This window comes from Vanellus vanellus, assembly GCF_965231255.1.
Source record: "Vanellus vanellus genome assembly, chromosome: 24".
NCBI classification, from domain to species: domain Eukaryota; kingdom Metazoa; phylum Chordata; class Aves; order Charadriiformes; family Charadriidae; genus Vanellus; species Vanellus vanellus.
In genome coordinates this window covers 1,152,167-1,164,865 of record NC_138929.1, presented here as the reverse complement: position 1 = coordinate 1,164,865, position 12,699 = coordinate 1,152,167, and the positions used below count along the sequence as shown (strand labels likewise).

At 39.8% G+C, this 12,699-nt stretch overlaps 1 protein-coding gene across 1 annotated transcript; it reads right to left on the bottom strand.

Moving 5' to 3' along the window:
• Nucleotides 1–4,851: 4,851 nt before the first annotated feature.
• KRT222 (keratin 222) lies at nt 4,852–12,342 on the bottom strand. The gene is made up of 6 exons (XM_082494865.1): nt 12,229–12,342; nt 8,854–8,982; nt 7,897–8,117; nt 6,765–6,841; nt 6,476–6,581; nt 4,852–5,158 (listed from the first exon to the last, which is right to left on the bottom strand). The coding sequence occupies exons 1-6, from the start codon at nt 12,322–12,324 to the stop codon at nt 4,945–4,947; spliced, it is 843 nt and encodes a 280-aa protein (XP_082350991.1). The 5' UTR covers nt 12,325–12,342; the 3' UTR covers nt 4,852–4,944.
• Between the last annotated feature and the right edge of the window lie 357 nt (nt 12,343–12,699).

The following is a 12,699-nucleotide window of genomic DNA, read 5'->3' as shown; positions in this document are numbered from 1 at the left end:
GCAGATCCGGCCGTTGTTCGCCCGCCCGGACCGGGCCGCAGTGCTGTCCGCTGGTGGCGAATCTGCGGCGGAGAACGAGCAGGGCGGGGGCGGCCCTGGCGCCTCGCGCCCGCCGCCGTTTGGCGCCTTTTTTTCCTCAGAGGGAGCCCTGGGGCGCCCGAGAAGGTGCCGCGGTGCGGTGCCCGGGCCCAAATAAATCCCGTAAAGGCAGGCGATAAAGTCGGGGGAAGCGTCCCGGCAGCGCTGGGGAGGCGGCTGGCAGTGTAGAGGGTGGTTTGGCAATGGCGTCTCGTCGAAGGGAGGCTGAAGGAGCTGTGCCCCCCAGCGCGGCGGCGCCGGCCGTGCCTGAGGAGAGCCGGGAGATGGCGGCCGATGGAAGGGCCTGGGGGCAGCGGAGCGGTGTGAGGGAAGGCTGGTTGTACGGCCCTGGGCTATAGATCTGCGTAGGTTATAATTTTGAGCTATGTCAGACTGGCCGACTCAAAAACTATTGCAGCCGATTATGAATTACAGAGTAGACTGGGAGCAGTGGAACTGAACAATTTCTTGCAGAAGTTGTTGAAGGTATCACGCAGAGGTGAAAAGCTTGCAAATACGAGACACTACACCATGTGTCTCATGTGTCTCAAGTGTCTGAGGGGGATGAAGAATTTCAGACCTCAGCATTCAGCATAGGAGTCTCTTACAGAGGCAAAACTGTTAAAGTGACTGAAGGTACGAAAACTTAAAGTTTGGCATTGGAATGCTGTCACATGGCTAGTATGATAAATTCCTAGACACCTATAAAGGAGGTTTTTGGTGGATCTGGTGAATGTGGCAGCTGAAAGAAAGCCAAACTGATGATACATACCTAACCCAAAAGGGTGGTAGAAGGTGAAAAGAAGAAAAACTAACTGAATATGATACCAGGTTGCTGCAAGTTAGGCCCATTTCTTCTACAGTTTGTCTGGCCCAGTTTGCTTTTGGTCTTAAATAAGCACATTTTTATGAACAAGTAAAGAGAGAAGAACTCTGCCCTCATATGCTTATGGTGCGCTCTCTTTGGCCACAATGGAAATTTATCAATGTGCAGCAGAATAATCTGTGACTTCAATTTGATAATTAAAAGAAAGTAAGAATTGAAAAGATTCCTCAGGCAGCCAGCCAAATACGCCTCTGTTTGGTCCACCAGTTTCACCTGGGCAGAACATTTGTAAAGAGAAGGTGAGATAATACTTGTTAAGAGGTGAAAATAACCTGTTCTTCCCCCTGGTTTTGACTGCTTCATGCATTCATCTCTGGTTTATCAATAACATGGTTTTGTTGACAGTGTTGAAATGCCTTTAATGTTGATAATGGTAAATTTGTGCAGCTTATTGAAATATTTAGTATGGTGTTCAGGTGTATTTAGTGATACTCATTTGCCATGCTACTAGTTCTGAATCATATTGTTTTCAAAGCCAGCAATGTATTGCTTGCCTTGTTTTAATTTTTTTTTTTTGCTTTGCTTTTTGCCTAATTTCCATGTTGTGATAGTGAAAGATTTTGCCTGTGTACAGTGTTTAATATATGGTATGATATAAGTAGTTTTACTGATTTAATAGGATTGTTTATACTGCATCATACTAACTGAGGGGCTCTAAATAGTTGGCTGTTATCCAATTGTTTTAATTAGCAACAGTTTCATAGGCTTTGTAATGAGGACACATTAATTTGAGAGTAAGCTGAGACAATGAAACTTGTCTTTACCTCAGACATTTGCAAGTATTAGATGGCAGTAGCTCATCTAGTCTGAATTTAATTAACAGCACAGAAGTGAAGAATTCTTTGCCATATTATCTGGCTTCAGTGTTTTTTTTTTTTTTTTTTAATTCAGCTTTAAAGTGATCTAAAATCAGGGTGAGATGTTCTTGTGAATACTCCTTTTTCCTATGCCCGTGTGGAGTACATGCTGACACTAGTGGAAGTTTGACTAGTTTATGAACAGAAGAGTTAACTCTTTACATTTGAAGAGATAGAATTTGCGAATAATAATGTAAAAGATGTCTATGTAGTGGAAGGGGAGAAAATGTAGTTAAAACTAGGATGCATGCTTGAATCAGGAGCAGTTCTTAATGCAGCTACTGAAGTCAGTGTCAGGAAGTCCCACAGGAAGAAAACAGCCTTGAACAGGCAAGAGTGGGCTGCCTGCAGAATATCCTGTGTTAACAAAACCAGCTATTACACTGCAGTCTGTTGGGTTTTTTTTCTTAGAGCATCAGGTTTCATGATCATAAAACTATAATGCCAGTTTATGCCAGTTGTTTCAAACTTCAAACAGAAGCTGTATATTTCATGAGCAATCGAGTCCAGTGCTAAACAATGGTAACTTCTGTGGGTGGAACAAATTTCTCGTCACAGGACAGCTCGGGATGAACTTGTGCTGTCATTGGGGTCAGGGAGACAGCTTCAGAAACCATGAGGTCAGGCCGTTATATGGGTGAAATAACGTACGTGAATAAAGTGAACTGTTTTTTTCTCATTACTTGGTCTCCCAGGCAATGTTTACTATAGAGGCATAGTAATTTTTCTCTTCTAAAATAATATGGAGGTTGTCTTGCAAGGTGAAGTCAGCTTTTTGTTCTGTACTATGCTGGACAGGGTTTCCATCATTAGGGGAAAAAAAATCTAGAGTTACGCTAGAGAAGCTAAAACATAAAGAAGTACCGTAGGTCAGAGAATACGCCAAACAACCCCTGGTTCAAGAAAAGAATGTCTGAGGAAGGTTGTTCCATTATTGTTTACTGTAGAGATGGTAGTACTTTCCATGTATTTGTATAGTAATTTTTGTATGCCTTTGCGAGCTCTTCCTGCGTGAGGAAGTTTTAAAGGTATATGCATTAAGCTAAGTTTCTGTTACATATTTGCCTGCTATTTATTTTTGCCTGTCAGCTTATCTTTTAGACTGTAAACTGTGTATGCCAGATGCCGTCTTCTGTTCTTTGTTGTGCACTGTTCCGAGCAAAAGACTTTAGATCTGGTCAGGGTTAATGGATTTACCAGGAAAAGAGTAATTTTTGTAGCAGGAGGATATTCACCTTACATGTTGTGATAAAGATTCTTAGGGAATTTGTGTATTTCTAATTGTAGTGGATAGTTTGGTTGCAGTGCTACAGATTTTCTTATCTACAACTTTTATTTTTATAGTTCTCTGTTACTTCTTTTAAGTTATACACATTAAAAGTCACAAAATATGCATGGGCAAACTCAATTTTAATACTTCTTTTATTGTAGTACTATCATTTACTTTGGTAAATTTGTATCCCTGTTTAAAGTGCCTTAAAGCAATTAAAACTTAAGTTTAAATTCAAGTATTGTAAAATGTACAGAGTATAAGCACAAAAAAAAAGCTGCATAGTGAAAATGCTAGAGCAGGCTAATACATTCAGGATGCCAAATACTCAAGTATTAACAACACCAGATCAGTATTAAGGTTAATGATAATTAGCCAGCTTCATACAGTAGATATAGAACTGTGGGCAATATAAATGCATTGTTCTTACCATTAACAAAAGATAGAAGCATAACTTAACACTGAAAGAGTTTGTAGTATCAGTTTTTGTAACACATGCCGTAAGTAGTAAGGCAAATACTGACACTTAATCTTTTACATGCTGCTGTGAATCCAGCAAATACTGTACGTGTTTTTTCTAGATTCTGAGCCCCTGCAGTCCCAGAGATTTCACTGAGTTTGTGACATCCACGCCTCTTAAAAATCCTCATAAACAATCATTCTTATCTCAATACAATTTTGTTGGAATTTTTGTTTGAAATTTGTCTGGTAATGTTATAAACAAGTATGTCTGAGTTTGTATTTCTGTTTTTTTTTCTGTGTACTGGTGCAATATCGTCCACTGTATTTTGTATTTGCCTGTAGCTACTTTGAATAGTAGTGGGGGATGCTTAATGGGTATGGTAGAATTTTACTTTGAATACATAGCCCTTATTTTGTTGATTTAATTTGAAGCTATAATAGTTGTACCCTGGCGTAATAGTGACTTGCTATGTGTACTAGACCAAGAGCATAACTTACCTGTAAGATTTTTCAGAAGAGGAATTTGTTGAAGGTAATTTAATTCACATTGTTATAATACACAAAATTAAATAACAGCGTTAAAATGATTGATTGAGTCCTTACAGTTGAACAATTAAAGGATATAATTTTACTTGCTATGGCTAAGAAGGTTGTAGTACAGATATGTGTGGACAAATAAGAGAATGATTGATTTTCAGTGGAAATTAGCGCTTCAAAATCAGTGGAACAATATGGCTAAAATATTATTTGTTTGTAACAACACTTTTAAAAAATGTGTGTATAATTATGTAAGGGAAAGACATTTTTGCTCAGTTGTTGCTTAGAAAAAAAAATTTAAAATACCAGCCACTTTAAAAAGAAAATTCTTTGTTAATAGTTTGTGTTTTATAAGCATCTTTGTATGTAAGTTTTGTTGTTAGAAAGTGTTATTTTAAAATATATTTCAAGAAGTATGACAGTTGTGATATAAATTATTACAAGGTTTCATCAGTCATTATGTGTATGCAATATCGAGTAATTAAGAGAATGAAATATGCAGTTCTTATTTCCACAAAGAGAAAACAAGTTCTCTTCTACAAAGGTAGATTATGTCAAAGTATAAAGTTATAGTTTAATTTTTTTAGTATTTGGTGAAATTCTACAAAACAACAATAATGAGAAAATTAAAGGGCTGCACCCAGAGTATAAAACTAGTAGAAGGTAGGTTGCTTGGAATCTTAACTCCCTTGCTCTTCTCCCTTTCTTTTAAAAGACTTGTGTGTTTTTATTATACTAATCAAGGTACTCTAGTAAGATTTTGTAGTTGTAGTGAGATAGCAGGCCATGTAAGTCCATCTACAGTTTATTTTGAGATCCCGTTAGAGATGAACCTTGGGTTAATTTGCTGTAGGTTAAGGTTTGATAGAAGGAATACTGCAAGATCTCCTCATCACCAGTCTGACTTCGATGTCAGGAAGAGTTTTCTTTCTAGTGTGTAAACATCCGTCATCCGTTGCTGCTAGGTGGAGATCAAAGCGCAATGAAACGGATTTTTTCCTTAAGCGAGGGTTGTCCTTAAAGAAAGAACCTTCCCATTCTTTAATGACTTCATCCACTTTTTCTGTCCTGTAACAATAAAGCAATGTATTTATGATCCTTCAGGCAACATGGAATATCTATCTTCAGGACTGCTTTTAAAATGTAGAGAGAAATTGCATAATAAAGTGTCAAGCTATTTTACATGGGTACTGAGATACTAGAATTTTCTTTTTTTTCACAGGTTCATTTTCTGGAAAAGCTAAATAAAGGGTGAGGGTTCATTATATTTTTTGTTTTGTACTTTTAAGTAGACATGGATACAAAACCACCGCTCCAAACACAGCAGGCAGTTTGTTTCCAAGGAGAAAGTTTGGAATTCAAGCTCAAAAACTTTGCAAGAAACCTCTGTACTATAGTGGGCAGGACTGAATTCCTGCATCTGAAAACCTTCAAACTAGGGAGGAGAAAAATCTAGTTCAGATCCAAACCTCAGAATGTAGAGCTACAGTAAATTAAAAAAAAAAAAAGGGCAGAAGTAAAATACAGAGAGTTGAAAACCCATCTGATTCAATAATATTTAGGAACCCAAATCCTATTGATTTAATCGTCTAAGATCCAGATCTAAACGTGTAACTCGGGAGGCCTTACTCAGGTGGAGTAAACTCTACCCAGCCGAGGAGCCCTGGGCAGGTCTGACTGACTGCGTAAGATGGACAAAGCTCAGGAATGTGTATGGTGGACCATATGATGGCATTAATTTTTAATCCTAATTTCTACATGTGTTCCACAGCTGATTACGGTTAAGTGTTGGTGACATGGTACGCTGTGGTTTGTTTTAAATGTAATGTGAAATGCCAGTCTATGAAAGAGCTTGAAGAGCAGCAGGAAAAAAAAGAATGAGACAATGCAGTACTATTAAAGTAATTTAAGGTGAATAACACATTAACAGACTTTCACATGCCCACTTAGAAGCCAGGCTCTCTGTTCCCTGTGTAGTAATTGGTGAAATGTAGGAGTTTCCAAATAGCAAGTTAGAGCAGCCAAGCCTGAATTTATGTACATAAATACGCCCCAGAGGGACTTCGCAAACATCGTATGGGCTCTTTTGCTTTCAGCCTTAACCAAATGAATTATTCATAGTTTCATTCTTGACAGGAATACAAATTACAAAGCAGAAGCATCATCATGATATTGTTAGCTTATGAAGTAAATGCTAATAAAAAGAACTTTAATTTATTGTTAAAACACACCATTCAATACAACTTGAAGAACGATCATTGTTATTCTGGAGCTTCTTCGTGCTATGGGAACGACATAACAGACACTAAATAAAGGAAGACTCAGAGCTACTGAAATATAATGCCCACCGTTTACTTCCAATTGTTAAATTAATGTTTATCTTACTGTACAGTGCCATGAGCTTCAGCGCTTTCCTTCATAATATTTCCATCTAGGATTGCTTGTTTTGTAATCAGTTCCACCTTCTCAGTTTCACGCTTCTTTGCACCATCTGTAGAAGAAAATGCAGCTATACTAGGTGTGAGGAAGAGTAAGGTCAGGACACAGGACCTAGACCTATTTTTCCTCCTTTTGTATTGCAAGAAGGTCCTTTGTAATATCCAGCCATTTGTCAGTAGTTAGGAACCTCCTTGAGGGCCATAATTCCCTAAGGGGAAGGTGTCCAAAAGCTCACCTGAAGGCAGTGTAAAGGCAATCTTGCTAGTGGTGGGCTTTTTGTCATCCTTCTGGTCAGGTACAGTGCAACGAAACCTGCAAAAAAAATTATTACAGTCATCTAATAATATTGAATTACTTCAATCCAAAACTTTTCTTATAAGCACCTATCAAAAATTTAAAAATATGAGAATCCTGAGAAGTTCTGTTTGATTGTAGTAATTTTTTGTTAGGATTTCTCATTCTGAGTATAGAACTGAAGAAAGTTGCTGAAAATGTCTGTGCAATTTCGGACAGTTTTTAGTCAGTTTGTTGTGTGCCAGGAAGAGTTATTTAATTTCATTAACACTGAAGGGTGTGTATCTTCACAGAGTTAAAAACATTAAATCTGAAACTGATGCCTCTGTCTGGACTCTTCTTATGCGAAAGTGTGAGGCTTCTGGGCTGAAATCCTCCATTTTCTGTAGAAAGGACTGAGGGAAGCTATGTTCCACTGAAAGATTTTAGAATAGGGTGCCTGGTTTTGCTAAGATACCAGTGCTGAGTGCAAGACGTGATATTTTGCCTTTTTCTTATCATTCTTGTTGCTTATGTTTGTATAGCTGCCTCTCTCCTGTCTGCATTGCAAATCCTGGTGTTTGTGTACCAGGGAAAGGGCAGAAGAGTTACAGCCAAGGCAAAATGTCCCTGGAAGGCATATTCTTAAACAGCATACTAATGTGTAGGCCCTCCCAAACGTGTGCCTTAACGCACTTGGAGCAATATGGAGTCGTACGAGCCCCACGTGCAAATGGCCATCTGCCATGGGATGTGACCTCCCCTTCCAGAACTTCACGCCTGTGGAATTGCTTCAGCAGCGATCTGAGACACACTGAGCCCGCGCCAGGCAGCTGATGGCCAACAAAGTCTGCATCAACGTGCAGTGCCTGGAGTGAGGATGCAGTAAGCGTGCTATTATCTGCAACGTATTGTGGAGATACTCTGAGCTCCAGAAAGCGTGGAATCAGTGAAGTTAAAATTAAACCATTTCTAAGGATTTTATACTGTAATTTTTTAATGATTGGTTAATGTATTTACAATTCTGATGATTATTTCAATGAGAAGTTCTGCAATGGAAGATAAATTTGAGTACTCTTTCTCTAAACAAGTACCTGTTCTCTTCTTGCTCAAGTAGACTGCGATATGTTGCTATTTCCTCCTCCAGTTTCATCCTCGTGTTCAGGAGAATCTCATGCTCTTGAAGCTGTTTCTCAATACCTCTTCTCACATCCAGTAGCTCTTTCTCTAAGCATTCAATCTCGGCTTCTAAATTCTGTAGTTGCATGTGGTACTGCTGCTCAGTGGCACGCAATGAACGTTCCAAACCCTTTTCCTGTTTGGAAAGTATATGTGTAAAGATGTTACATGTACTTTTCATTAACAATTGGTGTATTTTTACATCAGTTCTTTTAAGAATATTCTCTAGGAGCAGCAGTGAAGCTTCCAAGATAATACTTTTACTGAGAAATTTTCTAGTAAAATCTGTAATAATTTAAGATAGGATAAAAATATGTAGCCTTCTGTTGTACCAGCAATCCACTACCATTGAGTTTACAGATCTCAGATCTTACCTGTATGGTTAAAACGATATCCAGCTCAGTATTGTATGGAAACTAAGTAGTCCGTGTGCTCTTGTAGCTTATCTGTATTACTGAATTCAGTAAATTGCTGACATTTTATCATGAATGAATTGATAAGCTTGGTCCACACATTCAAAAAAGTTATAAACCTGATAAGGATTGGTTAGGGAGAATACCTGGGAACTTGATAAGGGAGTATCATGGACATCTATGTTTGGCAGACATGAAAACATGCATATATTGAATGGCAGATCCTGAATCGAAACATACAGTACTCTAAACTGTGAGCACATGACGGGGTTATTGCTTGTTGGTTAGTGCTGTGTGATGAGCTGAAAATCCACCACAAAGCTACACATTTCTGTGGCTGTTGTACTTCAGCTGTATAGTGGATGTGATTCTTACATAAACTGAATTGTGGAATAGTTTACATCAAGAAAAAGATTTGTTTTTTCCAGGAGGTTCCAAGTTTCAATTTATGATGCTTACCACAGCATGGAGAGATTCAATTTCAATCTGCATGTGGTGCCACTGCCGTCTCGCTTCACAGAGTTCTGCTCTGGCTGCCTTTAATGCTTCGGCATCTTTGTCCATTCTTTTAATCGTAGCTTCTTCTAGCTACAGGGGATATAAAAAAATAAAATTAAAAAGTATTCAAAGAAAGAAAATAAAATAGATACATAAAACTCCCTAGTTGGAATTTTTTGAGAGTCATACAAATTTGTTAAAGCTAACGCTGATGAGTTAATATTTTATGACTGTGTAGATGGGAAGTCCTTACCCTGCTGTGTTTGATGGAAAGTGGTTCACCACATCTTCATCCCTAATGCATTTGTTGTAGAGGAATTCCCATATAAATGAACCAGTTGTATTTAAACCTTACTCACCTCTGGAGTAAATGGGCTTAACTTCATGGAAATTAGAAGAACTGCAGTCGGTTCAGGCTTCCAGGTTTGAATCAGATTCTTTGCGTATAGAATCATAGAATGGTTTAGGTTGGAAGAGACCTTGAAGATGATCTGGGCAGGGACACCTCCCCCCAGCCCAGGTTGCTCCCAGCCCCGTCCAACCTGGCCTTGAACACCTCCAGGGATGGGGCAGCCACAGCTTCTCTGGGCAACCTGTGCCAGGGGCTCACCACCCTCACAGTGAAAAATTTCTTCCTAATATCTAATCTAAATCTCCTCTCTTCCAGTTTGAAGCTATTCCCCCTCATTCTATCACTACATGCTCTTGTAAAAAGTCCCTCCCCAGCTCTCCTGTAGGCCCCCTTTAGGGACTGGAAGGCTGCTATGAGGTCTCCCCGGAGCCTTCTCTTCTCCAGGCTGAATGACCCCAACTCTCTCAGCCTTTCCTTATAGGAGAGGTGCTCCAGCCCTCTGATCATCTTTGTGGCCTCCTCTGGCCCCGCTCCAACAGGTCCATGTCTTTCCTATGTTGGGGGCTCCAGAGCTGGATGCAGTACTCCAGCAGTGAGGTCTCACCAGAGCAGAGTAGAGGTGCTGAATCACCTCCCTTGCTCTGCTAGCCCCACTTCTGATGCAGACCAGGGTGCGGTTAGCTCTCTGGGCTGCGATCGTACATTGCAGGGTCATGTTGAGCTTCTCATCAATCAGCACCCCCAGGTCTTTCTCAGGGCTACTCTCCGACCATTCCCCGCCGAGCCTGGATTTGTGCTTGGGATTGCCCCGACCCAGGTGTGGGACCTTGCGCACTTGGCCTTGTTGAACTGCATGAGGTTGGCATGGGCCCACCTCTCCAGCCTGTCCAGGTCCCTCGCCACACAGGTTGGTGTCATGAGCAAACTTGCTGAGGATGCACTCGATCCCACTGTCCATGTCACCAACAAAGATGTTGAACAGCATTGGTCCCAGTACCGAACCCTGAGGAACACCACTCATAACTGGTCTCCACTTGGACGTTGAGCCGTTGACCACACCTCTTTGAGTGTGACCGTCCAGCCAGTTCTTTATCCACTGAGTGGTACATCTGTCAAATCCATGTCTCTCCAATTTAGTGACCAGGATATTGTGCGGGACATTGTTAAACGCTTTGCATAAGTCCAGGTAGATGACAAAAGTTGCTCTTCCCTTGTCCACTACCACTTTAACCCCCTTGTAGAAGGCCACCAAATTGGTCAGGCATGTATTTTTGATTTCTAAGAAGAGCTTTTTGGAGAGTGGTTGCATGAATGTATCACAATCGACAATTGCTGTAATTATGTTTTTGCCTGTTCTAGTCACTGACTAGATTTCAGGTGGTCATTTGAGAGCAAATACCTCCATTCATTTAAATATGAATTGCATCTTTATCCAAATCTACAACTTTTCCTTGTCCTCTAAGGATGGGTTATTTAAGATGTACCTATCACAGGAAGGAAAAAATTGACATGTTCTCTGAGTATATGCTGTCACCCATGTTAAATGTGACAATCCAGAAGTGCCTATTCTAAGCATAATCCTGATCTAAAATATTATTTGAGATAATTGGACATCCTTAAGGCTGATGCTTATTCTTAGAAAAAACATAAACAGTCAAACAAACACTGTGTTGTGTTTGCAAGAAGATGCGGGTTTTGCTTTTTTAAAATCCTATTAAAGGGTTATTTTTAAGGCAGTTCTGAGCATGTGTGGGCTCATCTTTGATTTAGATAATATGTTCATGCATTTAACTTCCAGAATGGTTGTTTTGCTTATGAAAGTTATTTTTCCTTTTTGATTCTGAGTTTTACTGCAAGTAGCGAAGATGCCGTAAGCACTTGAAACAATACATCCACTTTGGCATATTTTACTGCTTTATGTAGGTTCTTATGATGCCATCAACTCTACGGAAATAAGCTCTTTCATTCAGGTCTTCTGAAGCAAGTAAAATAAGTTCCTTTTTTCCCCTGTAACATACTGACCTATTGTGATGTTACCATGCCATCGTTTTGGTGAAAAATCTGGATTTGGCTAATCCACAAGTGAAGACTCAGTATCCTTTGCTTATCCTTTTTTTCCTGGATACTGCAGGATTGATGTGACAGGAGTATATCAGTACACATCAGCTGCTTTGTGCCAAACACAAATATAAACTCGGCTTAACTCTCAGGTTTATAGCTGCTGCGTGTCACTGGATTCCTGTGCACATCAGCCAGATTGCAGCAGTAGTCTGGCCTGTGGTTAAAAAAACCCTCCAGAATTTCTGCAGTACCGAAGAAGTACAACAGGGTGATATAATTCCTAATTTTCACCCTGAATTTCTTGACATTTGAAGGCTGAAAATTGTTTTGCCATTTTATTTCAAAGTTCAATTGGGTTTTAGAGATATTTTGTATGTAAATCTGTAATAGTAGCATTGTGGTTGATAACATTCAATCAATCTGTATGTCAGAATAAATTATATTTGCTGAAGAGTATGACACAGTTTTTACTGTGAACAATATAAAATAGTCCTGAAAAGGTACCGTTTTCTTTAGTATAGGTGCTAAAAATGATAAAGCTTTCTGTATATAAATGGATTCTTTACATAGCCTTGGATTTTCAAGATTCTCTTTTCCTCTGGGATAACTAAATGGTGCTAGAGGTTACCACGTTAGAGCATATGTCATCATTTTTAAAATCACAACGATATCACTGCTGCAGGTACAGAAAAACATCCAGATGAATTACACGGCATTCTTTTAGTGTGAATTTCATACCCTCGAGAAAATCTATTTCCGTATCTTCTAGTTCATATCTCACTGCAGTAAAAGCAAAATCCCTTCCCCAAGAATACGCTGCATTGAAAAGGAAATACTGTACCTCATAGAGGCTGAGGGAGGAATTGTATAGAGAGGGCTTGTCTCCTTACTCGGGAAGGTGTATGTCTGTATGAAGTCATTACCTGGGTCCTTGCTGAGATGATGGTCTTTATCTGATTTCTGGTGATGAGCGTTTCATACTTTGCCCTGATCTCATTGAGGAGCTGGGACAGTTCCATTCTCCTCCCATCCTCCACCTTGGCCCGCCGCGCCGTATTGATAGGATGAGCGGGCTGGTGCAGTGCGAGCGGCGAGAGCGGCGAGAGCCGACCTGCCGCCCGGCTTTAAAGCGGCAGAGCTGCATTTCCGAGGAAGCACTGAAGGTCAGAGGCTTCCGATCCTCTCGAAAAGCGAGTTTCATAAAGCAAGGATCTGTCACTGTTGCAGCGATTAAGATAATGCTATCTGAATTATGTGCTGAAATGAATATATGCAGTGTCTTCATGTTTTTGTTACACTTTAACTGCATTTTTTGTAACCTCAAGAAATGTGAGGTTAAGAGATGCAAAGGACAAAATTACAGGTGCACAGCATGAGAGTGCAATGGCAGAGGG

Coding starts and splice junctions, on each gene's coding strand:
- KRT222 (XM_082494865.1), bottom strand. CDS start 12,324: ATGGAACTGTCCCAGCTCCTCAATGAGATCAGGGCAAAGTATGAAACG. Junction 8,118..8,853: donor TTGAATCTCTCCATGCTGTG/GTAAGCATCATA, acceptor CTTTCCAAACAG/GAAAAGGGTTTGGAACGTTC. Junction 6,842..7,896: donor CTTGAGCAAGAAGAGAACAG/GTACTTGTTTAG, acceptor TTTTTTTTGCAG/GTTTCGTTGCACTGTACCTG.